Genomic DNA, 26724 nt, shown 5'->3' with positions numbered 1-26724 from the left:
GGCCCAATAAGCCAGCAACTCTACGGCATTCATAAACAATGTGGATGGCTCCATGATAGCGTGGCAGTTAGACTGACACGATTACAGCTGGGGGCATTCTGCAGTTCAATTCCAGTGTTGATCCATAATGTATGTCCTCCCTGTAGAACGTGTGGGTTTTCCCCTGGTTCTCCGGTTTCTGCGCCCAGTCCAAAGATGTAGCAGGTAAATTAATTGGTCATTGTAAATTGGCCTGTGATTAGGTTAGGGCTAATTGGGGTTGTGGGGTTGCTGGGGCAACATGGCTTGAAGGGCTGGAAAGGCCTACTCCCTAATAAACTTCAGCTCCACAGCTGTGGTTACCATCAATAGGCATGTCCAAGACAACCAGCTCAGCTTAGTGACAACTGAAGTGCAAATGGATAACACGATAAGACATAAACCATAGGAACATCGGGTCTGCTCCATCATTCCATCATGGCTGACTTATTTCCCCTCTCAACCCCATTCTCATGCCTTCTCCCTGTAACCTTTGATGTTCTTACTAATCAAGAACCTATCAACCTCAGAAAGGAAAGTTCTAGAATGGGCAGTCAAGTCAGCCCAACGTATCACTGGCACCAGACTACCCACCATCAGGGGCAAATATATAGAAATCTGTCAGAAACAGGCCAGCAATATTATGAAGAATCCCACCCACCCTGCTCATAAACATTTTGTCGCACTCCCGTCAGGAAAGAGGCTACGTAGCATTAACACCAGGACCACAAGACTTAAAAACAGTTACTATCCCCAAGCAGTAAAGCTCCACCCACCAACCCATCCCCCAACACAACCCCACCACCCACTACTTTATTAATAATTTCCTATCAGTGTCAAATTACGTACAGACACTCCAGTATCTAGTATCACTTTATGTACATCAATCTATGTACATCACTTTATGTACTCAATCTATACATAAGCTATCTAATGTATCTATGCTTATTGTGTTCTTTATCTTATTATGTTTTTTGTGCTGTCAGATCCAGTGTAACCATTATTCTTCTCTAAACTTGTATACCAGAAAACACATTAAACGATTTTAATCTTGATCAAAACTGCTCTTAATACTCCAAGTGTGGTTTTGTCAATGCTTTATAAAGCTTCAGCATTACATCCTTGCTTCTATATTCTCATCCTCTTGAAATGAATGCTAAGATTGCTTTTTCCTTCCTTACCACCAACTCAACCTGCAGACTATCCTTTGGAGAATCCTGTATGAGATTTTGCAAATCCTTTTGCACCTCTGATTTCTGAATTTGTTCCCTGTCTAGGAAATAAACTATGCCTTTATTTCTTCTACCAAAGTGCATGACTTCCTACACATAACCAGTGTTTTATCTGCCACTTCTTTGCCCATTCTCCTAACCTGTTTGTCTTTCTGCAGACTCCCTGCTTCCTCAACACTACCTTCCCCTCCATCTGTCTTTGTATTGTCTGCAAACTTGGCCACTAAGCCATCAATTCCATCATCCAATCCATTGACATAAAACATGAAAGGAAGTGGTGTCAATATCAACTGCTGTGGAACACCACTAGTCACTGGCAGCCAACCAGAAAAGGCCCCCTTTATTCACAATATTTGTCTCCTGCTGGTCAGTCAATCTTCTATCCATACTAGATGGAGCAGTACTCAAGGTGAAAAGCAGTGTTTCTCTAACCAGTAGCTCCAATTTCAAGATTGGACTGCGCATATACAGTTGCCAAAATTGCTGTCTGTATTATTCCATAATAGCTGCTGTCAGCTTCACCAATAATAGTTGCACAAAACTTCTTCATGAATTAGAGAGCAATTCATAAAGCGCCTGGAAATAGCTTCACATTTTCAGATCTCACTTAGAATTTCTTCTATACTTATTCTCTTGCCAATCTAATGTGTTTATCATAATAGCTTTTTTATTTGGTGTTTCTAAATGTGTCTGAAGTCATTGATGTACTGATAATTTTTTCTTTTCAGAATTTATTAACTATAGAAGAGATATTGCAGCTTATGTATAAAGAAATGGATTATGTTTATTTATAAGAGAAATATTCTGTCCAAATTGAAATTGGATAACTAAATACACTTTTTTTTATCTTTTAAGAAATCTCTTTCACATTGATGTGTTCCACTATGTGATAACATTATTTATTTTGTTTTGACAGGGCCAAGTTGTGTTTAGAAATGGAGAGCGAATGGGAACCATCAAATTCTCACAGTTTCAAGGTAACTGAGTGGTTATATGTGGTTTATGATTGTCACGTCGAAATGCTTTCTCTAACTTCTCGTTGCTCTGGGGCCCTGTCGTCTGAATATTTGCTTTACTGCAGAGATCAGCACCTACCGTGCTCCACTTTAGCCATGCCCTAGGCCTCCATAAGTGCTTCAGAAACCTCCATCGATCCTCATTGCCTGGAATTCACAAACATTGAGCTTTTATCATCACAAATATGAAGTGTACCATCCATCTGCAATTTTTTTCCTAAATTAGCTCAACACCTATCAGAATCCATGTTCTATTATGTAATTGTTCTGTTGTATTTATACAAATGGTCTGACTAATGTCCTGGTTGTTCTGAAAGTGAGTGGCAGAGTGGATCAAAATCAAGAAAATTGGCAACAAAGACCAAGCCAATCACAGGCTTTGGTCCCTGTCCCGTCAAATGTAAATGACAGTAGGGCTGGGGGAGCAGGGTGTTTCAGTAATCTGGCTGATCACTCCACTTTCTTCCACTGGCATAGCTGGATGTAGGGGCTGGCTATTAATTACAGTCTGCTTAGTACTCAAACCTACACCACTGGGAGCAGATTTTAAAATTTTGCACCATGGCATCTCTATTTAATCTTAAATACATTTTTAAAAGGTTAAAACCACTGATGTTTCAACTGTTCAACTGTCTTCCTTGTTTTAAAAGCTGTGTCTGCCAAATCAAATGTATCTGAGCATAGAACCTGGAAAATTGTCACAAGGGAAGTGGTGGTGCAATTGGTTCTTACAGTTGCCAACTGACGTGTGTCCGGGTTCTGATGGGATTCATCTAAGAACATTAGACCAATAGGTTAGTGAGGTAGCTGATGATAATATTCCAATATATTTGGAAAAGATTCTAGTAAATTGAAAATATTGAGTGCTGATTCTTTACTTAGAAAGAGATGGCGACAGAAAACCAAAGTTCAAAGTAAATATATTATCAAAGTGCACATATGTCACCATGTACAACTTTGAGATGCATTTTCTTGTGGGCATAGACAATAAATCTAATAGTCATAATAGAATCAATGAAAAGCTACATCAACAGGGCAGACAACTGGTGTGCAAAAGGTTCAGAAGTTCATTTGTTATCAAAGCATACAACTCTGAATTTTTTCTTCTCCAGTTAGCCACAAAACCAGGAAAGAGAAGAACTACAGCATGATGATCAACCCCAAATCCCTCCTTCCCACACAAAAAAATGAACAAAAATGGAACAGGCACATCAACCCCTCCCTCAAACCCTCCCCTCCCCTCCCCTGCACAGAAAACAAATGAGAAAGATCAGGCAAAAAACAGAATACAAAAAACTGTAAGACTGAAAAAGAAGTCCACAGTCCAAGTCCACATCCAAAACGCAGAAAACCTGGGCAACATTCACCCTCTCCAATCCACCAACAATAAAAAGGCCATCTCTCCTATCCATAGCAGAGTGATCTCATCAGCAATAAAAAGGCAGTCTCCCCTGTCCGGCAGCAGAGCAATCACCCAGCGATAAAAAGGTAGGCAGCTCGCCTTTCAATCTCCCTTGTCCCTTTAATCGGCAAAGTGGAGTCGAACATTGGCTCACAGCCTTCTCGCCACGAGGTTTCTGCTTGCTGCCTCTGCATTCCCCAAATCCCCTTGGAGACTGCAGAGCACTGAACCATACGAACGATCTTCAAACTGCAAATCACAGGCTCCAACAATTCCAGAATCACATTCAAAATGAAAAACAAATGTAAAGGACATAAAAGAAGTGAAATATATGGTTTCATGATCTATCAGAAGATGTCGACCGAAGGAGCATTGTACGCAGGTGCCATCTTTACAACAAACGGTGCAAATGCAAAAAGAAAGAAAATAAAGAAAGAAATAAATAGATAGATACATAAGCAATAAGTACCAAGAACATGAGATGAAGAATCCTTGAAAGTGAGTAGGAACAGCTTAGTGATGGAGCAAGTGAATTTGTTCCCTTTGGTTCAAGAGTCTGATGGCTGAGGGGTAATAACTGTTCATGAATCTGGTGGTGTGGGTCTTGTGGCTCCTGTACCTCCTTCCTGATGGCAGCAGTGAGAAGAGAGCATGACCTTGGTGGTGGGGGTCCCTGATAATGTATGCTGCTTTCCTACTACAACGCTCCCTGTGGATGTGTTCAGTGGTGCTATTATAAGAGTTTACAAGCCACTTATTATGGTATCTCTCATAGTAAAAACATTAAACGCTGCCATTAAAGATTTATAACAAGGCATCTAAAATTTTCAATCTAAGATAAACATGGTTTTATGAAAGAGATATCTTATTTGCCCAATTGATCGTAGTCCTTTGAAGAAATTCCCTGTGATGATAAGGGTAAACAATTAGTTCTGCAATACCTAGATCTAGAAAAGACATTTAAAAAGGTATGCATCAAAGTTTATGGTAGAAAGCTAAAATTTCACTGCAGGGTAGAAGATTGACTGGCTAACAAAAGAGAGTTGGCATAAATGTTTTTATTTCCACTTGCTAGGATGTGATGAGTGGTGTGCCATATGGCTTGATGCTGGGGATTCAATTTAAAAAATGATGTGAAAACTTCAAAACAGTTCCGAGAATGACTTGGTCATTGGCTGGAATGGACAAGTTGTCTAATGTGAAAATATTAACAAGGCAGGTTTGGATTCAGTGGAGTTTCACCATGCTGGGAAGGACTTAAGTGAAATAAAACCAATCCAGAGGTGTTTTGACAGGGTAAAAGCCAATATTTTCTCTAATAGGAGAATCTAGAATTCAAATTATAAGAGGTAACTTAATTAAAGTAAAAATGAAGTGAAATTATTTCTTTAATTTGCTTCCTTAAACAGCATGTGAAAACAGAATCCTTGTATATTTTTAAGAAAGAGAAAATAAGATGGACACGAAGGGGAGTATAGTTTACCATCAAATTAGCCATGATGGTATTAGATGGAGGAGCAGGGGCAAAGGGCTAGGCTGGCTTCCTCTTCTCCTGTTTTATGTGTTTGTATAAAGTTCAACATCTATGGAGAGAGAAACAAAGTTAACATTTCAGGGTGAAAATCATTTAACAGAGTCATAGAGCTTCCTGTACTTCTGCTTTATTTCATTTTTACAGCATTTGCAGTATTTTCCTTTCATAACTTTATCATGAAAAATTTTCTTTCCGTAGTAGTTGATACTTGCTATAACTGGAAATCATTGAGAATTGTATCTTTTGTCAGATAAAACCATGAAAATTGTAATTTAAGTTCCAGCTGATTTTGCTGTTAGTTGAAGTAATTACATTGGAGTTGGGTCATCTTTTGGAGGTAAAATGATCTGTCAGGAATGCTTTGACTGGCAGCTCATTCAGCAGCAATCTTGCCTACCATTTTTTTCATTCTTCCTTCTTATCAGAAATGTGTATTGTGCTGATCATTTCTAGCATCTCTTCTTCATTTTAGCAAAAAATTAAGTAAGTAAAAAGGGCTGTTCAAGGTGTTAAAACACATTAAATTATAAATATTTTAGATTGATAAGTTACATTGTTGCAATGGATGCTTAGACATCCCAGAAAAATGAAACACTTGCAAATTCCATACTTAAGTATAAGTAAGATTTATGAAAAAGGGAAGAAAATAGTTGCGAGAATATAACAAGCTGTTCGGCCATCTATTAAAACCTTTATAACAGCACACCATTTTAGTTACATTTGTGCATAGTCATAAATAGATACAAGGGTAATTACAGAATATCTTGCATCAATGATTTATCCATTATTGCAGGCACATGGGAAAACTGTGGAATAAATCTCTAAGGCTGGGGTTCCCAACCCAGGGTCCGCGCACCTCTCGGTCAATGGTAGGGGTCCATGTCATAAAAAAAAAGGGGTTGGGACACCCTGCTCACAGCCCTAAGGTTACCAGCATTCACAATTTTACCATCTGTAATACCAAACATGAGCAAAACTTGTCCAAACCTTCAGTTTCTCAAATCAATCATATTTTTCTGATGATGTTGCACTGTTAATTTAAGAAAATAAAATAATTAAAAATAATTAAACAAATTTACTTATGTATGACTATTCTCAAAGGGGTGTTAGAAACTGGAGATGCTCAGCTGAACAGTAGGGTTCCTGAAAGAAACCTGGCTGTGGAGACCATAGCTCTGCCAGTTAGCTGTAACAAGAAAATAGCAATTCCAGTTGAGACTGCAAGCATATCAATGATTTTTTTTTACTCTAAAGAATCAATATCTTGATTTTCATTTATCTTAGCGCATTATTGTTCTCCAATTATATTTAAGTTCTTGGCTAGCGATTAGCTCTAATTCTCAACTAACTGTATTTCATCTGTCAGAACTTAAGATGAAAATGGAGGAGGGAGAACTTGCAGATTTTCTCTTGTCTGCAGAAATTCACTGTTATTTGTTAGACAAGGGTCATGCTACTTGTCCATGCCCAACTCTCCCAATCAAGTGTACAGGAGGAGCAACTTCCAGCAATGGACCTTCTGTGGTTTATAATTGTAAGGGTGAGGGGAAAGGAGGTGTTTTCATGCATCCTCCAAATTCCCGGAAGAACTGTCCAGCTATTGTTAAGTAGGTAGGCTCCTAATTTTAAGAAAAAAGACAGAAAAAAAAAAATGCTCCTTGCTCTATCTCCATTCTTGGCCACCATTAGCTATTCACTTCACCCCCTCAAGCCCTCATATGAACAGGTCACAACGATGGCCGTAATTTCAGGCTAAATCCCATTTCACTTTTTGTAGACTCACAGTAAATTGGGGTGTCCGGTCCAACTACAGGTGCTCCCATCTGCACTCAGATGCAGGGCAAATGAACACACATCTGGTTAATGGGTTTGGCTGCTGATGCTGAACAGAAGGAAGTGTCTGGCACTGGTCTGACAAAATTCTGTACTTCGGATTCATACTCAGGTCATGCGGAAGATCATGGGCAGAATTTATTGTCTGTGTGTGGGCACCTTCCTTAACTTTCCATTGTTACTTAACAACACTACCATTCTCTGGCTGCCATTGCCTCCAGTCTAACTCCTGTAACAACTCAGATCATCTAATGGGCTGCCTGACGGACTGACATCTTCTCCAACCCCTTCAACAGCATGAGTGAACAAACCATTCTAACCCCTTCAATAATCTGCCTGAATCCACTCCCATCATCTGCTCACTGCTCAAACATTTGATCACCTCCCTGATTTCATTCTCATCCCTTCCAGAAAATTCAGTCCTCCAAATTACATTCCCACATCTCCAACAAGCCCCCACCTTGTTTTATGCAATCTTCTTTTTCACCTCCTCCTCCCACTGCAGTCTCCGCACACCCCACATGCCTAGCTCTCTTGGCCACATATGTATAATCTTTCAAACCTCTGCCATGTAATACCCTCTTCATCCTCAACTTTCTCTGAAATTTTCTCACCACTACTACTTCTCTACACTTTCCCCTCCAATGCCTATATGGAGGGTCAATGCTTATTGACCCTTAAGCTTCCACCTCTCCTCTCCTGATCATTCCCACACCTCCCTCCCCATCCATCACCCATCTTCTAGGTCCTTCTCAGTCCTGTGCCCTCTCCATCATTTATATCATTGTCTCATCAATGAACCCATCCCTCCTTATCCGTTCTACGCAATCCTTTCCCCGTTCACTCCCTCAATGCTCTTTGAAACATGTTGGGTGCTCATAGAGGCTAGGCTGATTCTAATGAACAGAGCACTTTGAGACATTAAAGACAAAAAGCAACACAAGCAAATAGGTGCAGAAGGAGTTCGGTTCCACAAGCCAAAGTTACAGGAAACTCAATGACATCATCATCCAAATTTGGTGCTATATTTTCAATTGTCATATCTTGCCAAACTCATCCCATTTGTCTGACATTGTTCATTTCACCTGAGACCCATCACTTGCATTCCAACAATCTCTACCACACAGAGCATACCTAACATTCATTACACTCCACTCTACTCACCACTCTGCGCATTGCTGCAGGATGTTGAGTTGTATTATGTAAGTTACATTCTGCCAACTATTCAATTATGATAGCCATATACTTTTGTAATGTACGATGGCACACACAACAGTAGCAGGACCTAACCAAAACAGGACAAGCATGCAACGTCGTGTCCTCATCAGCAAAGATTTGTACTTAAATGGAACAGCCTGTGGGGCTGTAGGTACAAAGTGTGAGAATATTTTCACATAACACTTTGCTCTTATACCACAAGCTGCAGATGGTAGAAGCATATACCCTGTCATTGTCCTCCTTCACTGTCACCTTAAGATATCCAAGAATGTTTTCCTGGTCAAGTCCAGGAGGAGCATCAGGAAAATGATATTACTCTCTTTTTATCATTTCACATACTAATTCCATACATATCAGAGGTAATTGGTATATGATGAGACTCCAGGTACAATCCAGCCAGGATAAGGCCCAGGTGTAAATTCAACAACATGGTTCTGGGGCAGAAAGTTCAGATAAGCACTTAAGTGGGTTAAGCAAGAGAAAGCAGCTGATGGGAATGCACTACAAAATCCCTATCACACCTGTCTCAGAGGAATTGACCTGGGCCCAGCACATAAGTGCAATTACAAAGAAAGCTTGAACTTTCTTAGAAGTTTGCAAAGATTCATAGTGGCATCTAACATTTGACAAACTTCCATAGATGTGTGGTGGGAAGTATATTGATCGATTTCATCAGAGCCTCGTATGGAAACACCAATGCTCTTGAACAGAAAATCCTACAACAAGTAGTCAATATGGTCCAGTTCATCACAGGTAAAGTCCTCCCCACCATTGTGCACATCGACACAGAGCATTGTTGCAGGTAAGCAGTATCCATTATCAGGGAACCCCACCTCCCAGGTCATGAACTCTTGCTGCTGCCTCCATCACGATGAAGGTACAGGAGCCTCAGGAGTCACACCACCAGGTTCAGGAACAGCTATTACCCCTCAAACATCAAACATCATTGGCTCTTGAACCAAAGGGGATAACTTCACACAACTTCACTTGCCCCATCATTAAAATGTTCCCACAACCTATGGACTCAGTTTCAAGGACTCTACATCTCATGTTCTTGATATTTATTGCTTCATTTATTTATTTATTGTATGTATGTATTTATTTTCTTTTGTATTTGCACAGTTTGTTGTCTTTTGCGCATTAGTTGTTTGTCCTGTTGGGTGAGGTATTTCATTGATTCTATTATGGTTCTTGAATTTACTGAGTACGCCTGCAAGAAAATGAATCTTAGGGTCGTATATGGTGACATATATATACTTGGATAATAAATTTACTTTGAACTTTGAAAGACTGCACTAACAGGTGGAATCCAGCACTAAGTAAGCAAATAACTGTGCAGAGTCTGGAGTAGGTCTTTTCTGAGACAGATGTGTTGCAGCAGGCACCACATCTGTCCTGGAAAGTGTTGCAACTGTGAACAAAGTCACCAGGGAGACTCTGAAGCTGGTGAATACAGAAATGTTTTATTCAGCAAAAATGAGCAAAAGACATCATATTGAGACACTCTTGTAAGAAGAAGCCTCCCGACCAAATGATACATGGCATTTTGATATGCTAAAGATCAAAGGTACCAGCAGGACAATTCTATCATTACAATGTACAATATCTACAATGCTTCCTTTGAATTACAAATAGTTTCACACACCTCCTTCTTCGCCGTCACACTCCAGAAACCCAGAATGAATGCTAATCTCCACTGACTCTAGGCTGCATTCATGCATATGCAGGTACCTGAGGTGTAATTGTTCTGAGCTGTCTTTTAAATCCCATCTGCAATCCACATACAAATCTGAAATTTGGTTGATGGTGAAATTAATATTCGCTATATACCCTATCTCCTTAAGCAATTGCACTACATCTAACAGCTCCTGACTGTGCTCAGCCCCTTCCCTTTTGACCTCCTGACATTGTTCCCACACATCACCCTGTCTTTCCCCCCCCCCCCCCCCCCCCCGATTAGGGTTCTGCCTCTCTGTGGGCCACATGTCATTTCTAATTCTCTGGAGTTGATGATGCTGGCAGGTGGTGGTGTGGCATCCGCTCTGGAGTTCAAGACCGGTGCTCCTGAGTTTGAACCCGCCAGCTCCTTGCACGCTTTCCATCTATGCTGAGTTGAGCATCAAGCTAGCAACTTGATCTCGTAAAAAAACAAATGCCAAAGAAATGGCATGTTTGCTGCCCGATGCACCACAATGTACGGGGAGGGACAACAACTGAGTCAATGATAGCAGCTGCCTTACGCAATGTGTTTATTCCTAGTATGGTACTTTACCTTAATTGTTTGGGCACTCCCTCAACCTCAGGTGCTTGGAGCTGACTTCTCAGCACCCTCATTGTTTCTCCTCCTGCACTGGTAACGTAAATTGCTTTGTAATCATGGACAAGGGTAGATCAGTTATCGATACTGATGACCCCGTATCCACTAACATTTCACATTCCTGGCCCCCTAATGACCCCCTTGTGTACATCCATGGATGACCACTACAGGCAATAAAGGGTGCCACCAGCCATTTCTCTGACCTCACCAACTCCATAACCTGGTCAGCAGTCAAATCACTGCTGTGAATCCTGCCTGCTTTGGTGAGTGATTCTCACACTCTATTCTCTTTTCAGGACACTGCCTCCGCCCATGGCCTGAGAAGACGCAGCTGTAACAAATCATCTCCTTTACCGTCCCATGACTAATCCAGCCGTTCCTTGCTACGTGCCCCAATGGCTGGCACACAAAGCAAGTCCTCACAACAGCTACATTCACTACTGTCACTTTATGACTTCTCCTCCTCCTCCTATGGTCATCTCACCAGCCCATGATACTATTGCAGAGTAGGTTGACCTCACCGCTATCCCCAAAGTTAAATCCTCCTGGTGAGCTGAGCTCCGGCCTTCCTTCAACATTTTCAGGAGGACTGAGTCATCTCTCCCTGGATTATCCAACCCTGAATACTCCTCATTGGCTTGATATTTATGTTCCGCATAATCCATGGCAGGCTCATCATCTCTCTGAACCACTGATATTATTGTTTCCCCAGTTACTCTTACCTCCCCCCAGTTGCTGCCTCACTTCCCCCTTAAAGAAACAACATCTCTCTTCATTGCTGGAATTCTCGGTAGTTGCCCATGTACCATCCTTCACCACTTGGGCCATGTTCTCAGGTACTTTGCTTTTAGCAATACATGTATACCTTTAGGGTGCACCTGGTGAATTTCAGTCATTTCCTCGAGCTTGCACCAGAATTCTGCATTCCCGCAGGTGATCTTAAGTGAGTGCAACTCTGACAAAGTGCTCTGTTTCTCCCCGGGGGTGAAGGGCTTATGGACGGTCATAATCAAAGTCAGGGGCTGGCTCAATTCATCAGGGTTCTCAACCTGATGTTGCCTGATCTCAGTAGGTGCCATCCTGACAGATACAGTATATCTGGGGATAGCCTCTCCCTCAAGTATCTCCATACTAATTCCCATATTACTCAAAATATAAATGATGGATAAAAATTAAACAGTACATACTTAAAACCAAAAGAACATGTACTGAACAATCTGTTACTTATGTGCATCTGAACTCATAATGCCTGTTGTATTTCTTTTCATTTACAACTCTTACATCAAGGTTACAGTCTTATTCTTAAAACACACGAAGACACTCACAAACCGATCTGCTACTATACAGTTCCCAGAATGAGTATACACACATTCCACTAGCGTCCAGAATGGTCAGCAGCCACCCTTTGCAACTGGAGGCCCTGTCTCTCCAAATTAACACAAAAATGTCTAGTCTCTTACATAAACACACATGCATGCATGTAGGTACACCACACTACTTTTACATCCACCAGTTCAGCTCGCCGTCATGTTCATGATACTTCATGATCCTGTGGTCACCAACATGAGTAGAACAACCAAGTGTGAGAGCTAATTTTAAAAATATTCGCCCACTTCAACTGCTGAGATAACTGGCCACATGATGGGTTACGAACGTATCGCAAATGAGAGCTCCCAATTTTCATAACTGGGAACAAAGGCACCAGAGAGACACTGAAGCTAGTGGATCCAGAAGTACTTTATTCAACAAAAACAAGCAACAGGCATCTTGCTGACACAAACAAGAGAAAATCTGCAGATGCTGGAAATCTTATTGAAATACTCTTGTAAAAAGAGGCCTCCCAACCCAATATTACATTACATTTTTATATGCTAAAGATCATAGGTAATAGCCAGGACAATTCTCTAGTTACTATGAATATACAATTATTCCTTTGAATTACATATAAGAAAGAATGAATGTCTTTTTCATTTCCTCTTTCTCCTTCCAGTCATATTATATTCCAAGGAAAATGCTTATAATTGTCTCAAGGCAGCTCTTTGGGCACTGCCTCTGCACCAAACGATGATGGTATTACAACATCAGCCAGATGACGCTGATCAGCAACTGACCTTTCAACTCCCCCCTTGAATGTTTGTACTTATACCTTGATGAGGGTCCTTCCTGTTGCTTTGTTGATGAAGAGAAATTCTTGGCTGTAGCTCCGAAATTATAAACGTCATTACTAGCTTCAAAACTGCTTGTAAGGGGATTGTTGATGTGATCTACCAGTCTGTGTATTGCCAGAGGACATTTTGTTGTATGCACTGAGCCCTATGTCTAGATGAACTCCAGAGCAATTTAAGGCTGAGTGTTGTGGATATTTGTGGGTGTCCTTTTGTTTCCAGTTAGTATTTTTTTGCACCCATTCAAAGGCTTCACTTTAATGTTGTGATAATATATAGACAATAGCACAGTTACTGATACCTTGAACAAATTATTCTGACAAGGTGAAAAAAATACCAATCTGCCGTTTCCATTAAGTCAAACTGAAACACTCAACATTGTTGAATGGAGGTGTGAACAGATGGCTTTCAAAGTGATCTGTTACAAGCCCAAGCAAAGAATAGATGTATCTACAGTTGTTATTTAGTGCACATTTTCAGCGCTTCAATTGGCAACACTGGTGAAAAATAATGTTCTACAAATTCAGTCTCAACTCAGGTGCTGGCTTTTGATAGTGTAGCTATTGTATTAGAATAAGTAGTGCAAAGTGATAAAGATTAGGAAGGGCCCTAAGTCATATGGCACAAAAATAAGACTAATTCTCAATCATGTCCTTGCCAGCTATGAAGTACCTACCTTTGTTAATACCATTTCTCTGTGGCCTTCCATGCCATGGCATATCAAGTGTTCATCCTTGTGTGGATGTTGTGAAAATACTTGCCTCCACCACTCTTTCAGGTAGTGTATTTCAAATTTCAACCATCTGAGTGAAAAATAAGTCTTTCTCAAGCCCCTTCAAATATTTTGTAAATTTCTGTCAGGTTCCCACTCAGTCATACTGCTCCTACTCTCTCCTCTCACTACTAAAATATTTATCTCATTTTGGGTAACATCCTGGTGAATCTCCTCTGCACCATCTTTAGTGCAATCCAATAGTGTTTTGAATGGAATTGTAACACGGTATTCCATCTATGGTCTAACTAAAGTTTAATAACATCGTATGAAAACCTGCTTGTTCAATGTTCTAACCATTGAAGTCAAGTATCCTAAATGTCTTCTTAGCAGACCTGCTCTACGTGTGCTGGAATCTTCAGGAATCATGAAGAAATATCAAGATCCCCCAGCTACAGTTTCCTATGTATCTACAATTCATCATGCACATCCTAGTCATTTAAGTTCCTTTAAGTGTCTCACAGTTTTCAGGATGAAATTCCATCTTATTTTGGTCTGCTCAAGTTAATATTGCTGAGAAGCCAACGTCTACCCTCCTCACTATCAACAACACCACCAATTATCATGTCATCTGTAAACTATTCTAGCATATCACCTCCATTCATATCTATGTAAAAGTGATGGTTTCAACACCAGTTCCTGTGATACACCAGTGGTTACTGGCAACTGATCCCAGAAGCAACCTATGAGCGTCACTGTAAATTGTCCCTGGTGCAGGCAAGTGATACAGTCTATGGGGATTTGATGGGAGTTTGGAGAGAATATGCAATGGATAGTTAGCATGTTCCGACACCTACATTGTAATCTTCAAGTGTGGTAATCTGAGCCAGACTAACTCAAAACAGTGCAGTTTTGATTCTCTATGGTATCACTGGCCTGCAACCAGCACAATCCAGCACATTTATCTTTTTCTTCCATTTCTTTTAAGATATTAAATATTTTAGTATAAGCCTTGCTTAGCCATCTTTTATCAAAACAATGTTTTCCTCTCATAGCTCAGAAGTTTAATTCTAGCTATCTATTTTATGCCCTTCAATGCTCTGATTATTTTTCCTAAAAGACAAACAGAAGGGTGCACAGCACTCCAGGTGAAGCAGCCACTGAAACATCTGTACAGCATCAATCATTTGTAATGATTTTGCTGTATTTGTGCATCTGTAGTGCTCAAGATTTAATTTACCATCTTTACTGATGTCCCTTACTGTGCTAATGTCATCAATGATAGATCAGCTCCTACCCACCCCTAACCCAGATCCTCCGGAGTTTTTGCAAAGGTATCTAATACAGTATTAAGCACTACCAACTTGTGCCTCTTGTCATGAATGTTGCCTTATGGCATGTTGTGTTCATCCCTCAGTATTGTATGTCCAGCCTCTCTTTCAGTTCTCTGTGGCACAGGCAAATTACAAGAAGGCTTGAAGACAGCGAATGTGATCTGTCGTTAGCACCGTAGCTCACCATTAAGAGGAGGCACTGGTTGACTGAGCATGGGTTTATTAAGTAAAGTTATACGAGTGTACCTTCGAATTTATTTGAAGAGGTGATAAGGAGAATAAATGAGGATGGCACATTTAATCTTTTAATGTAACCTAGGTAGATTTGGCATGGCATTTCATCCAAAGTGGCCAAGAGAAGATGGCAAACTGGATCAGCGGTGAAAAATCCATATGTGATAGTTAACAGGGGTTTTACTAACTTGAGAACTGTTTGCAGTGGGATCTTGGCCCTTCACATTTCATAAGATGTTTCATGACATTAATGTAAAATCTATGATTGAAGTGTACTATTATTATCAAGGTCTGTAGCATGGTTGTTAGTGAGTATGGAAGCTCTAGACTTTTCGAATGTTATCGCTGAACTGAATAGGTGAATGTGAAACTGATGAATGAAAGTGAAACTGGCAGATTTGATGCAAGGTGAGGTGAACAAGGTAAAAATCTTTGAAGTAAATTATGGAATTGATGGTATTGTAGCCATGTTTTCAGATTGTATCAAGATACTCTCGGTTGCCACTGTATTAGGTACATCCATAAACCTCCTCATTAACGCAAACATCTAAATAGCCAATCATTTGGCAGAAACTTAGTGCATAAAATCATGAAGACATTGTAAAGAGGTTCTGTTGTTGTTCAGAGCAAACATCCGAATGGGGAAGAAATGTGATCTGAGTGACTTTGTGTTGCTGCAACTGTCCATCTGACCCATATATTGAAACCCACTCCCCTATGCCAGCTAAAGATTGCACTCCTCTGGCTGCCATTTGGGGTCTGCACCAGCTGTTAATGCAACGGTGCAGGTAGTGTATAAATCTAGCGGGGTGAAAGCATCTGATCACTCTTTTGCGTTCTGGGTTACTGTGGACCAGGTCATAGATGGTGCCATGGAAACAGTGGAAGGGTGCTGCAGTAAGAGAAGGCACAGGAGCACACTTTAGATAAGCTCCTGTAATTAAGTGTAACCTGAATGGCTTACTGAATGTTTAGTGTCTGTCTTGTTCTGTAAATAAATAGGTAGCATACTTGCTGCTACGTAGTGTCTTCTGTTCCCTCTCACTGAACTTTTCACACAGCAAAAAGCAGCAGTATGAGATAATCCCACAGAAGGAGAAAGAGCTCGAGAAATGGAGTAGGAGTGCTAGTCGAGTGCTGGATTATGATGGGGGAGGCTGCCCAGTCAGCGTAGACTTGGGCTGAAGAGTTAGAGGGTTGGAGTACAGAGATGGCACATCAGCTAGTAAAGGTGCATGAGTCAGAGGCTGTCTGCAAGGCTAACCAGTGACCAGGCCCTGTTAAATTCCAAGTGCTGACATTGTGGGAGGCAACTCCAACATGTGGATGGAGGATGGAGACATTTGGTAAGATAGAGTGGATAGGGAAGGAGAGCCTTCAGGATCCCCTCTAAGTGAACACCCTTCTCCTCATGCAACTGCACCAATACAGGCCAGACTGGTGTCCTCCCGGTCCCAGACCCAACGAGGGGCTGCAGGCCCCCTCGTTCCTCCAGCCTCCATGGAGCGGGGCGAGGAAGAGCAGCAGGCCAGGGAGAGAAGAACAGCATGAGGGAAAGGGACCTAGGGATGATACCACAGTGAGTCTCACCAAAACGACTACATCAGAGAGTTCTTTCTTAAAGGAACTGGTGTCATTGGGAGCAAGTATGGGTAGAAGCCAGGGGAGCACATGCCCACATAGTTGCTGAGTATCTGGGATATATGCTGGGGGGAAGGGGTTGCTGGAGCGAGTTTATCCAACAGGGAGATAGATATCCTGGAGTGGGGGGTGGCTGTCCGCCATGTGTTTAACAACAGCCTATGAATTCCACCCGCTTCCCATGTGAGTGATGAATCATTCTGGGGCAGCATGATAGCAGTGGTTAAAGTCAGGTATCCCTCTCTCTTTGAGAGGGATTTGCAGCCCCCGGAGGAGTGGAGCTCGGGACCAGAGACCTTTACCTGTGGGATTCTGATCACAAGGATCTCTGGTGACAGTGACAATCCACCAGAGAGACATGGGATAATCACCACCATGCTGGTGTATTCAGTTAGAGCAGGAGAGGAGCTGCTTCTATTGGGACCAGCAAGAGGGGTTACTGTAGATACCGCCATCAGATTATTGGAGGGATTAGAGTACGGGGGGGGGGGGGAGAGGGATGGTCCCTGCAGATGGGTGCGCAAATTAAACAAACAGCCTGGGGTTGGAGGGCCCTGCATGACCCTTAAGGAAAGCCAGCATCCTGAGGGAGCAGGTAAATCGATCGCACTCCTACTCTCTGTGGTGAACTACATATACCTGTCTGGACTGCTCCTGTGGCTCCTCCCACAGGCCCCTGCTGACTGCTCCTGTGGCTCCTCCCACAGACCCCTGTATAAAGGCGATTGAGGCCTGATGCCCGGCCTCATTCTCCAGGATGTAGTGTTGTTCATTCTCCCAGTCAATAAAAGCCGATACCTCGCTTCTTACGTCTCAGAGTGAGTTATTGATGGTGCATCACTCTCCATGCTATGTGGAAAATGCACTTGCAGGGGAAGAGAGACCAAGGAGGCCATTAAGGGAAATGGGTCATAATCCAAGCCCTCCCTCAGTAATGGATTCTTCTGTCTGGCACAGGATTCCTCACATTCCACTGTGTTCCTTATATCCCTCGCTGGAGACTCTGCAAATGGCACTGGTAGACCTTCAGCAACCTCAGGGCGGTTGGTGGTGACTTCCCAACCCGCCCCATTCTCCCTGCACCCTCCCCCAATAGTAAAGTGTGAATGGTTTGACTTAGTAAAATGTGTGGCCTCATCTGAGTGAGTGTGTGTGAGTGCGTGAGTGAGAAGTTCGTTGTGTGTTTGCTAAATCAGTACTGGCTGAGTGTTTGAATTAATCCAAGAGGAAGATTCTGTTAGTTAATGTGAAATTAATTTGCAGAAAGTCTTATTTTAAGAAGTCTCTGAGAAATTGTGTGAATGTGAGTGTGTGGGGCCCGCATCCACCCATCTTCTCTTTTCCTTTGTTCTTTCGAATGTGTTGACTGTGTATTGAATGTTTGTTCCAAGTATTTTTCAGTTTATTTGTGAAGCTTCAGAGGGAAGAAAAGTGTAAGCATCAATTTTTGCTTTGCTTTGGGATGGGTATTGGAGAGAGAGAGAGAGAGAGAGACAAGTTCCCTACTGACCATGTGAATTCCTTGTTAAGCTGATGGAATCTGTGCATCTCGATTCTGAACATGAGATGTGCACATTTCAGAAAGAAATTGGCATTTCTGGAAATTCATTATTTGTGTATACTCAAATTGGGAATTAGAAATCAATATTTTTGGAGGGAGATTGGAAGACTTGGGGAGTAAACCAAAAGCATTGCTTAACAAGAATGTTCCATCAATTAAATTTATATATTGGGTATCACACAGTACTTTGACCATGGAATGATAGTTGGTGCCAGACGTGGTGGGTTGAGTATCTCAGAAACTGCTGATCTCCTCGGATTTTCATGCACAACAGTCTTCAGAAGGTACAGAGAATGGTACAAAACACAAAAAAAAAATCCAATGAATAGCAGTTCTGTGAGTGAAAATATCTTGTTAATGTGAGGGTGCAGAGGAGAATGGCCATACTGGTTAAGCTGACAAGAAGGCTACAGTAGCTCAAGTAACTGCACATTACAACTATGGTAAGCAGAAGAACATCTTTGAATGCACAACACGTCAAACCGTGAAGTGGATGGGCTACCGCAGCAGAAGACCATGAAAATACACTCAGTGACCAATTATTGAGGTACAGGATGTAATGTTGTGGTGGCAGGATGTCTGAAGAAGGACCTGGACAGTTTAGGAAAGTGGCAAAGTAGTGACAAATAGCTTACACCATAGGGAAATGTGGGGTTATGCATTTTGCTAGGAAGAATAAAGCTAAAGACATTTTCATCAAATGGGAAGAGATTTCAGAAATTGGAGATGCAAAGCATCTTGGGAGTCTTGTTTAGAATTCCCTTGAGGTTAACTTGCAATTTGAATCGGCAGTAAGGAAGGCAAAAACAATGTTAAAATTTATCTTGAGAGAACTAGAATATAAAAGTCAGAATGTACTGCTGACACTTGATAAGATGGTAATCAGACTGCATTTGGAATGTTGTGAGCAACATTGGGCCCCCAGTCTCAGGACTCGCACCACCAGGTTCAAGAACAGTTGCTACCCCTCAAAAAGGGATAGCTATACTCATTTAAGGACTCTTTTATCTTGTTAATTCATTCTCACTATTTATTGCTATTTATTTATATCTGGAATTGCACAGCTTGTTTACAGTTAACAGTTCCTGATGTTTACAGTTTACAGTTACAGTTCTGTAGATTTGCTAAGTATGCCCACAGAAAATGAATCTCAGGGTTATATTTGGTGACATGTACGTACTCTGATAATAAATTTTACTTTGAACTTTAAGGAAAGCTGACCTGGCCCTGGAGAGGGTCTAGAGGAAGTTCATGAGAATGATCCCAGGAATGAAAGGGTTAACACATGAGTAGTGTTTCATGTCTCTGGTCCTGTGCTCAGTTGAGTTCAGGAGGATGATGGGGGGGTAGGGTGGATTCTGATTGAAACCTACTAAATACTGCAAGACATGGAGGTTGTGTTTCCAGTGAGTAGACGAGTCTGGGATCTGAAGGCACAGACTCGGAATAAAGGAGCATCCCTTTAGAACTGAACTGAGGCAGTATATTTTCAGCAGATGAGTGTTGAATCAGTGGAATTCATTGTCATGGAAGGCTGCAAAGGCCAGGTTACTTGGTGATCTGAGGACAGATATTGATATGAATGGTTGGGGAGTTTATAGGTTGCAGGGAGAAAGCAGGACAATGAGATTAAGTAAAATGATAAGTCTGCCATGACAGAGCAGATGATGAGCTGAATGGCCTAATACTACTCCTATATCTTATGATATATATGATAAAAGATGTGTGGGAAGAGAATCGGAAGAAACTTGGCGGACATGCCCAACTACCTTCAGAGATCTGATGACAGGTGGAGTGTTGTATTGAATATTTGTATTTGCTGACCATGTCACAGAATCTAATGGCAGGAAAGTCAAACTAGAACTATATAATACAGTAGTTAGGCCAAAGTTAAAGCAGTAAGTATGATTCTGGTCAAGCTGCTATTGGAAGTTTACTGTATGATATCTCAGAAGAGAGTGCAGAGATTTATAAGCTTGTTGCCAGGATTGCAGAAGCTTGATCTTGTAAAAGGTTAACCAGGGCATTTCTTTCCCTTCAGAATAAAGGCGTCTAGGGGATTTAATTAAGGTGAACAGATTTATGAGGGGCCTCATTGAGCACTGAGGAATTACTTGTCATGGTAGAGATGCTAGTACTGGAAGACATAAATTGAAACTACTTGGTAGGATTGGAAGGGAGGCTCAAAAAACTTTCTCAATGACTAACAGGAGTTTAGAACTCGGTGCACTGGTTGCTACTTGATGCTCAATATACTTTCCCAGACACAAGAGCAATCACAGAATCAGCCCTGGAAGGAACATTACATTGTACATTGAGAGTTGTGTTACTTCCACACAGCAGTGTCAGAAATCTGGCATGAATCCCTGTATACCTCACTGCTCTGCTGGAACTTGGATTCCGGAAATCTGGCACAGATTCAGTAATGCATTGCCCACCACTTGATTTGGACAGATTGCCTGTGTGGCTGGTGTTGGTGTGCTCAGGCGAGTGTTGGAACTTGGGGCTGCTGCCCTGCTGGCATAATGAGGACAGATTATTGCTGTGAATGAGTAAAATTATTATCAAATCATTTGTGTATGTCACCATGTACTACCCTGAGATTCATTTTCTTGTGGACATTCACAGTAAATACGAAGGAAATCAATAGAATCATAGAAAACTGCACACAACAAAAGCAGTCAAACAATGCGGAAGACAGCAATCTGTGGAAATACAAAAATAATTAAAAAACAAGCAAATTATGAATATATAAATGTACGTTGATATAAATATAAGTCCTTGGTCAGACCCCACTTGGGAGTACTGTGTTGAGTTCTGGTCACCTCACTACAGAAAGGATGTGGATACTATAGAGAGAGTGCAGAGGAGATTTACAAGAATATTACCTGGATTGGAGGGCGTACCTTATGAGATTAGGTTGAGTGTAGTTGATCTTTTCTCCTTGGACTGACGGAGGATGAGAGAAGACCTTGATAGAGGCATATAAGATGATGAGAGGCATTGATCATGTGGACTTCTTTCCCAGGGCTGAAATGGCTAACACAAGGGAGAATCATTTTAAGGTGCTTGAAAATAGATACCAAGAGGATGTCAGGGGTAAGTTTTTCACACAGAGAATGGTGGGTGCATGGAATGTACTGCCTGCTGCAATGGTGGATGCAGATACAATAGGGTCTTTTAAGAGCCTCTTGGATAGGTACACGGAGCTTAGAAAAATAGAGGGCTATGCGCTAGGAAAATTCTAGGCAGTCTCAAGAGTAGGTTAAATAGTCGGCACAACATTGTGGGCTGAAGGGACAGTAATGTGTTGTAAACTTCTATGATATATAAGTATATAAGCAATAAATATCAAGAACATGAGATGAAGGTTCCTTCAAAATGAGTCCATTGGTTATGGGAACAGTTTAATGTTGGAGTGAGTGAAGTTATCTCCTCTGGTTCAAGAGCCTGATGTTTGAGGGGTAATAACTGTTACTGAACCTGGTGGTGGGGGTCCTTGATGATAGATGCTGCTTTCCTGCAACAGCACTCCTTGTAGATGTGCTCAATGGTGGGAATGGACTTGCCCGTGATGGACAGGGCAGTATCCACTACATTTTGTGGGCTTTTCCGTTCAAGGGCATTGGTGTTTCCCGACTAAGATATGAAGCAACAAGTCACCGCACATCTACAGAGATTTGCCTATGTCATAGGTCACTTGCAGAATCTTTGAAAACTCTTAAGAAAGTGGAAGCACCGCCATGCTTTCTTCGTAATGGCATTTATGCGCTGGATCTAGGACAGATCGTCTGAAATGATAAGGCCAAGCAATTGCAGAGCATCTCCTCCTCTGATCCCCTGATGAGGACTGAGTCATGGGCTACCAGTTTCCTCCTGAGGTCAATAATCAGCTCCTTGGTTTTGCTGACATTGAGCAGGAGGAGGTTGTTGTTGTGGCACCATTCAGCCAGATTGTCAACCTCCCTCTTATCTGCTGATTCATCATATTGCTTTGTGTGCTGATCGAATGCCCCGATCATACAGTGCCTTGCACCAGTAAATGGAATTGCTGGAGTATCACTTTTTCTGCATTTGATCACGGGCCCAGACATTTCTCTTTGGTAGGACTTTCGGTGACGAGCAAGCACCATTAAGCTTATTACCTTTAACAAATAACTTAGCTAGGGAGAGCAATCCAGTCAAACAGAGGGGGAGACATCAGTTTCTAGCACAATGAGCAGGAAATGGGAGCGATCCTGGGAATACAGACAGTCTCTCAATACATAGACCAACTACTGTCAGCATCTAGTTATGACCTGTACTCACCTTGCCTGCCTGGTGACAGCCTCCTGCCTATATCGGAGTGCTTAGTAGCTTTACTGTTAGCTTCAACCTGCCCTCTTCCACCCTGAGTCATTAGTGCAGTAGCCCAGGAGGATAACTTCCTGTAAGTACTAAGAGTACACTCCTTGTAACGAGTGAGAGTTCTAGCAGTGGGGGCAGTGCAAAGCAGGGTACCACTATATCAGTAAAACGAGCGGATGCAGAAAACCTCTTCAAATTTAACAGCTGCTTGAGTGAGTAATTCCAAAACCATAGCCAGCAAGCTACTGATTAAGAGCTGGGATTTGCAATAATTTAAATGATTCTTTTTTTTTGCAGATACAGCCATGATAGACTGTATGGCTAAATCCTGCATTGTGAACTGCCATCCTTCGAGGATTCATTGGGCATACTTAAAGTGGAGGTTGATAAGTTCTTGATTAGTTAAGGTGTCAAAGGTTACAGGGAGAGGCGGAAGAGTGGGATTGAGAGGGATAATAAATCAGAATCAGGTTTAATATCACAGGCTTATGTCATGAAGTTTGTTTTGCACAGCAGTACAATGCAATACATAATAATTTAAAGAAACAATAAATTACAATAGTAAATACAGTGGATTCTGTTAATTGGGACATACTGGTACCAGTACATTTAGGCCCAATTAAACAGATGTCCCAATTAGCACAAGTTTTATGGAAATAGTTTAAAAAAAGTATAAAATAGACAAGCTACCACTTAACTGAGTAACAAGTTGTGTACTTGATGAAATACTGAACAAATTAGAATGCTAGCAATGCTACTACAATACTATAAAACATAGAAACATAGAAAACCTACAGCACAATACAAGCCCTTCGGCCCACAAAGTTGTGCTGAACATGTCCCTACCTTAGAAATTACTAGGCTTACCCATAGCCCTCTATTTTTCTAAACAATAAAACTATAAAACTGTGTATTAGTTCCTATTATTTATTGACACAGGAGTTCATCCAGTGAACACTGTTGAGTATGGAGTGTCCAGGGAATGTAGCATCTCCAGTGAAGAGGCTTGTTGTGCCCATTCTGGGGCAGTTCATTCACCCATGGTGCCCACCAGACATTCAGCTCTCATCTGAGGCCATAGATAGTTACTTACATGCAACAGTGACCACACCTTAGTGCACCACTTTGACAGATGTGGGTAGCCTGGGGGGGAGGGGTGTCTTCATTCCATTCCTAGCATGTGAAGCCTGCTCCAGTGGACTTGACAGATAAGGTCAACAGTGAGATCCGAAGGCCAAGAAGATGGTTCTGTAACACTTTGTGGAGAGCGAAGGGCATGACAAGGCACAGAACAAGTTATAGTTATCCACTGCAACCAAGGAGGACCCCTGTTTGTGATGTCACTGGACCTAGACTTCTGAGGCCGAGAGAGTGGAGTTGTCCCAGTGCAACTGCCTTTCCATTTTAAAAGATTCTCCCACTTAGGTTTCACTGACATCATCAGATACTAACATGATGCTGTGTTTTTTTGATTGACTGTAAATGAGCAAAATTAGCACAGACACACGGTGCATATGGACAGTGCTTTGAATGATTGCATTCTCCAAATCTTCATTTTCATTGTAGCATTCAAGATGATTGTCAATACCTTCAGATTCTTCATATTCCTAACTTGTTGAATCAGTGAAATCATTTCATTTTCACTCCCAGTTGTTTCTGGCATCTCCAAGCCTGAATGCTTGAAACTGCAGTGAGCAAAGGAATTCAAAATTGTCTTACTGCTTTAATCTCACCAACAATCAGTGGCAAAAATCTCTGGTTTTTGAACATAAATACATGCAACTGACCATAAAAATGGTTTGCGCTATACACAGTCTAGTGCCTAATGGGCACACATTCACATGACTGAAGCTAGTTAGAAACTGTTCGGCATCAGCTTCCTGTTGCAGTTAAACATCATAGCGTCCCAGATAGACAAAGGGAATCCTGGCTATTTTCTCGATTGGTTTTTGTTCTTTAAGCATTGCCATAAATAAGCAACTGCCCCAATTAACTGACGAACCAATTACTATATATAAAAAAACTAAATTATAAAAGAAGGTAAAAGAAAAGAAGAGAATGCGAGGCAGTGTACATGGGTTAATTGTCCATTCACAAATCTGTTGACAGAGCGGAAGGAGATTTTCCTGAATTGTTAAGTGTATGTCTTCAGGCTCCTGTATTTCTTCCTTAATGGTATTAATGAGAAAAAAGCATGTCCTTGGTGATGGGGGTCCTTAATGATGGATAACAAATTTTTGAGGGACTGTTTATTGAAGATTTCCTTGATGCTTGGGAGGCTAGTGATGGAACTGACTGAGTTTGCAGCCTTCTGAAGCTTTTTCAGGTCCTGTGCAGTAGTCCCTCTATACCAAATGGTGATGCAACCAGTTAGAATGCTCTCCACGGTACATCTGTAGAAATTTACAAGAGTCTTCGATGACAGACCAAGTTTCCTCAAACTCCTAATGAAACCTGGCCACAGTTGAGCCTTCTTTGTAATTGCATTAATATATTGGGCCCAGGATAGATCTTCAGAAGTGATGACACCTAGGAACTTGAAACTGCTCATCTTTTCCACTGCTGATCCTTCGATGGTAACTGGTGTGTGTTCCCCCATCTTCCCCTTCCTAAAGTAGACAATCAACTCCTCAGTCTTATTGACATTGAGTACAAGATTGTTGCAAAATCACTCAACCAGCTGATCTATCGCACTCCTGTACGCCTCCTCATTACCATTGGAATTTCTGTCCACAATAGTTGTGTCATCGGCAAATTTATAGATGGCATTTGAGCTGTGCCTACGCACACATTTGTGGGTGTAGAGAGAGTAGAACAGTGTACTAAGCACACATCCTTAACGTGCATCAGTGTTGATTATCAGCTAAGAGGAGATGTTATTTCTGATCCATATTGAGTCTGGTCTGCTAATGAAGACAAGGATTCATTTGCAAGGGAGGTACAAAGGCCCACGTTTGGAGCTTGCTGATTAGAACAGAGGGTATGATTGTGTTCAATGCTGAGCTGGAATCAATAAACAGCAGCCTAACATAGGTAATGCTATTGTCCAGGTGATCCAAGGCCAAGTTGAGAGCCAGCGAGACTGCGTCCACTATAGACCTACTGTGTCAATGATAAATTTATAGTGGGTCCAGGGCCTTGCTTAGGCAGGAGATGATTATGGCCATGACAAACTTCTCAAAGCATTTCATCACAGTAGATCTGAGTGCAACTGAGCAATAGTATTTGAGGCAGCTCACTCTGCAGCAGTGTGAGATTGAAGATGTCCTTGAATAATCCTGGCTGTTGGTTGGCATATGTTTTCTATACCCTACCAGATACCCCATTAGGGCCTGATGCCTTGAGAGGGTTCACCCTTGCGAATGATGTTGTGACGTATTTGATGGACCAATTGGCCTAAATCTGCCCTATGTCTTATGGCCTTTAGCTTCCTGTTACCCTCATGGTTGACCGATGATCATGGAGGATGATAAGCTAACAATCAGAGAGTTGATTTTGGAAATAACTGATGTTTGTTTCAGCAACAGATGGATCAAGGTACTGGAAGCATTCTGTCAGCGTAAGGTTGTGACTATATCTTGGCCAACCTCTGATTCATTGGGCTATAAAATATCTGACACTCTGTTGCTGTGCAGGCATTGACAGAGGAATTCCAAATGCCAATGTTACTTATTTCAATTCAATTCCCATCACACTTTTGATTTGGAATATTATTTTCTCCATTTGCATTTTATGTGGGCAAAAACTATACAAGAGTCTCAGAAATTTCAAGATACTCAGCCATGTTATCACAGTTTCAGACATGCTTCCTCTTCCCAGATAATTACTGGCTTGCCTCTTTAAACAGTAATAGGGTTACTCCAGCCACATGGCAAGTCCTTGTTCTTCAGGGCGTGGAAGCATTGGGACCTCATTCCAATTCATATTTTGTAGTCATTCTCATAGTATAACCATTGCTGGTAAGACAGTTAATTCCCATTCTTAATGCAACTAAGTGATTCACCAGGGCCATTATGAATCAATCATTAGTGGGCAGGGAATAGGGAGCTATGGACCATGTGCAGGCAGATGGATTTTATTTTAGATTAGCATCATGATCTGTTCTGTTACGGCTGGTCCCTGTGTTCTACTCTTTTGTTTCCTGTGTTATTGATAAACGG

The 26724-nt window shown here is 41.5% G+C and overlaps 1 protein-coding gene across 1 annotated transcript in view; it reads left to right on the top strand.

Moving 5' to 3' along the window:
• Positions 1 to 26724, top strand: part of gabbr2 (gamma-aminobutyric acid (GABA) B receptor, 2) — a 977227-nt gene that overhangs the window by 757573 nt on the left and 192930 nt on the right. The window contains exon 8 of the mRNA XM_073054235.1: positions 2167 to 2227. Coding sequence (XP_072910336.1) covers positions 2167 to 2227 — 61 coding nt within the window. The remainder of the gene's footprint in view (positions 1 to 2166; positions 2228 to 26724) is intronic.

This window comes from Hemitrygon akajei, chromosome 8, assembly GCF_048418815.1.
Source record: "Hemitrygon akajei chromosome 8, sHemAka1.3, whole genome shotgun sequence".
Taxonomy (NCBI): Eukaryota; Metazoa; Chordata; class Chondrichthyes; order Myliobatiformes; family Dasyatidae; genus Hemitrygon; species Hemitrygon akajei.
Note: the sequence above shows the minus strand (reverse complement) of the source record. Positions and strands in the feature narration are given on the sequence as shown.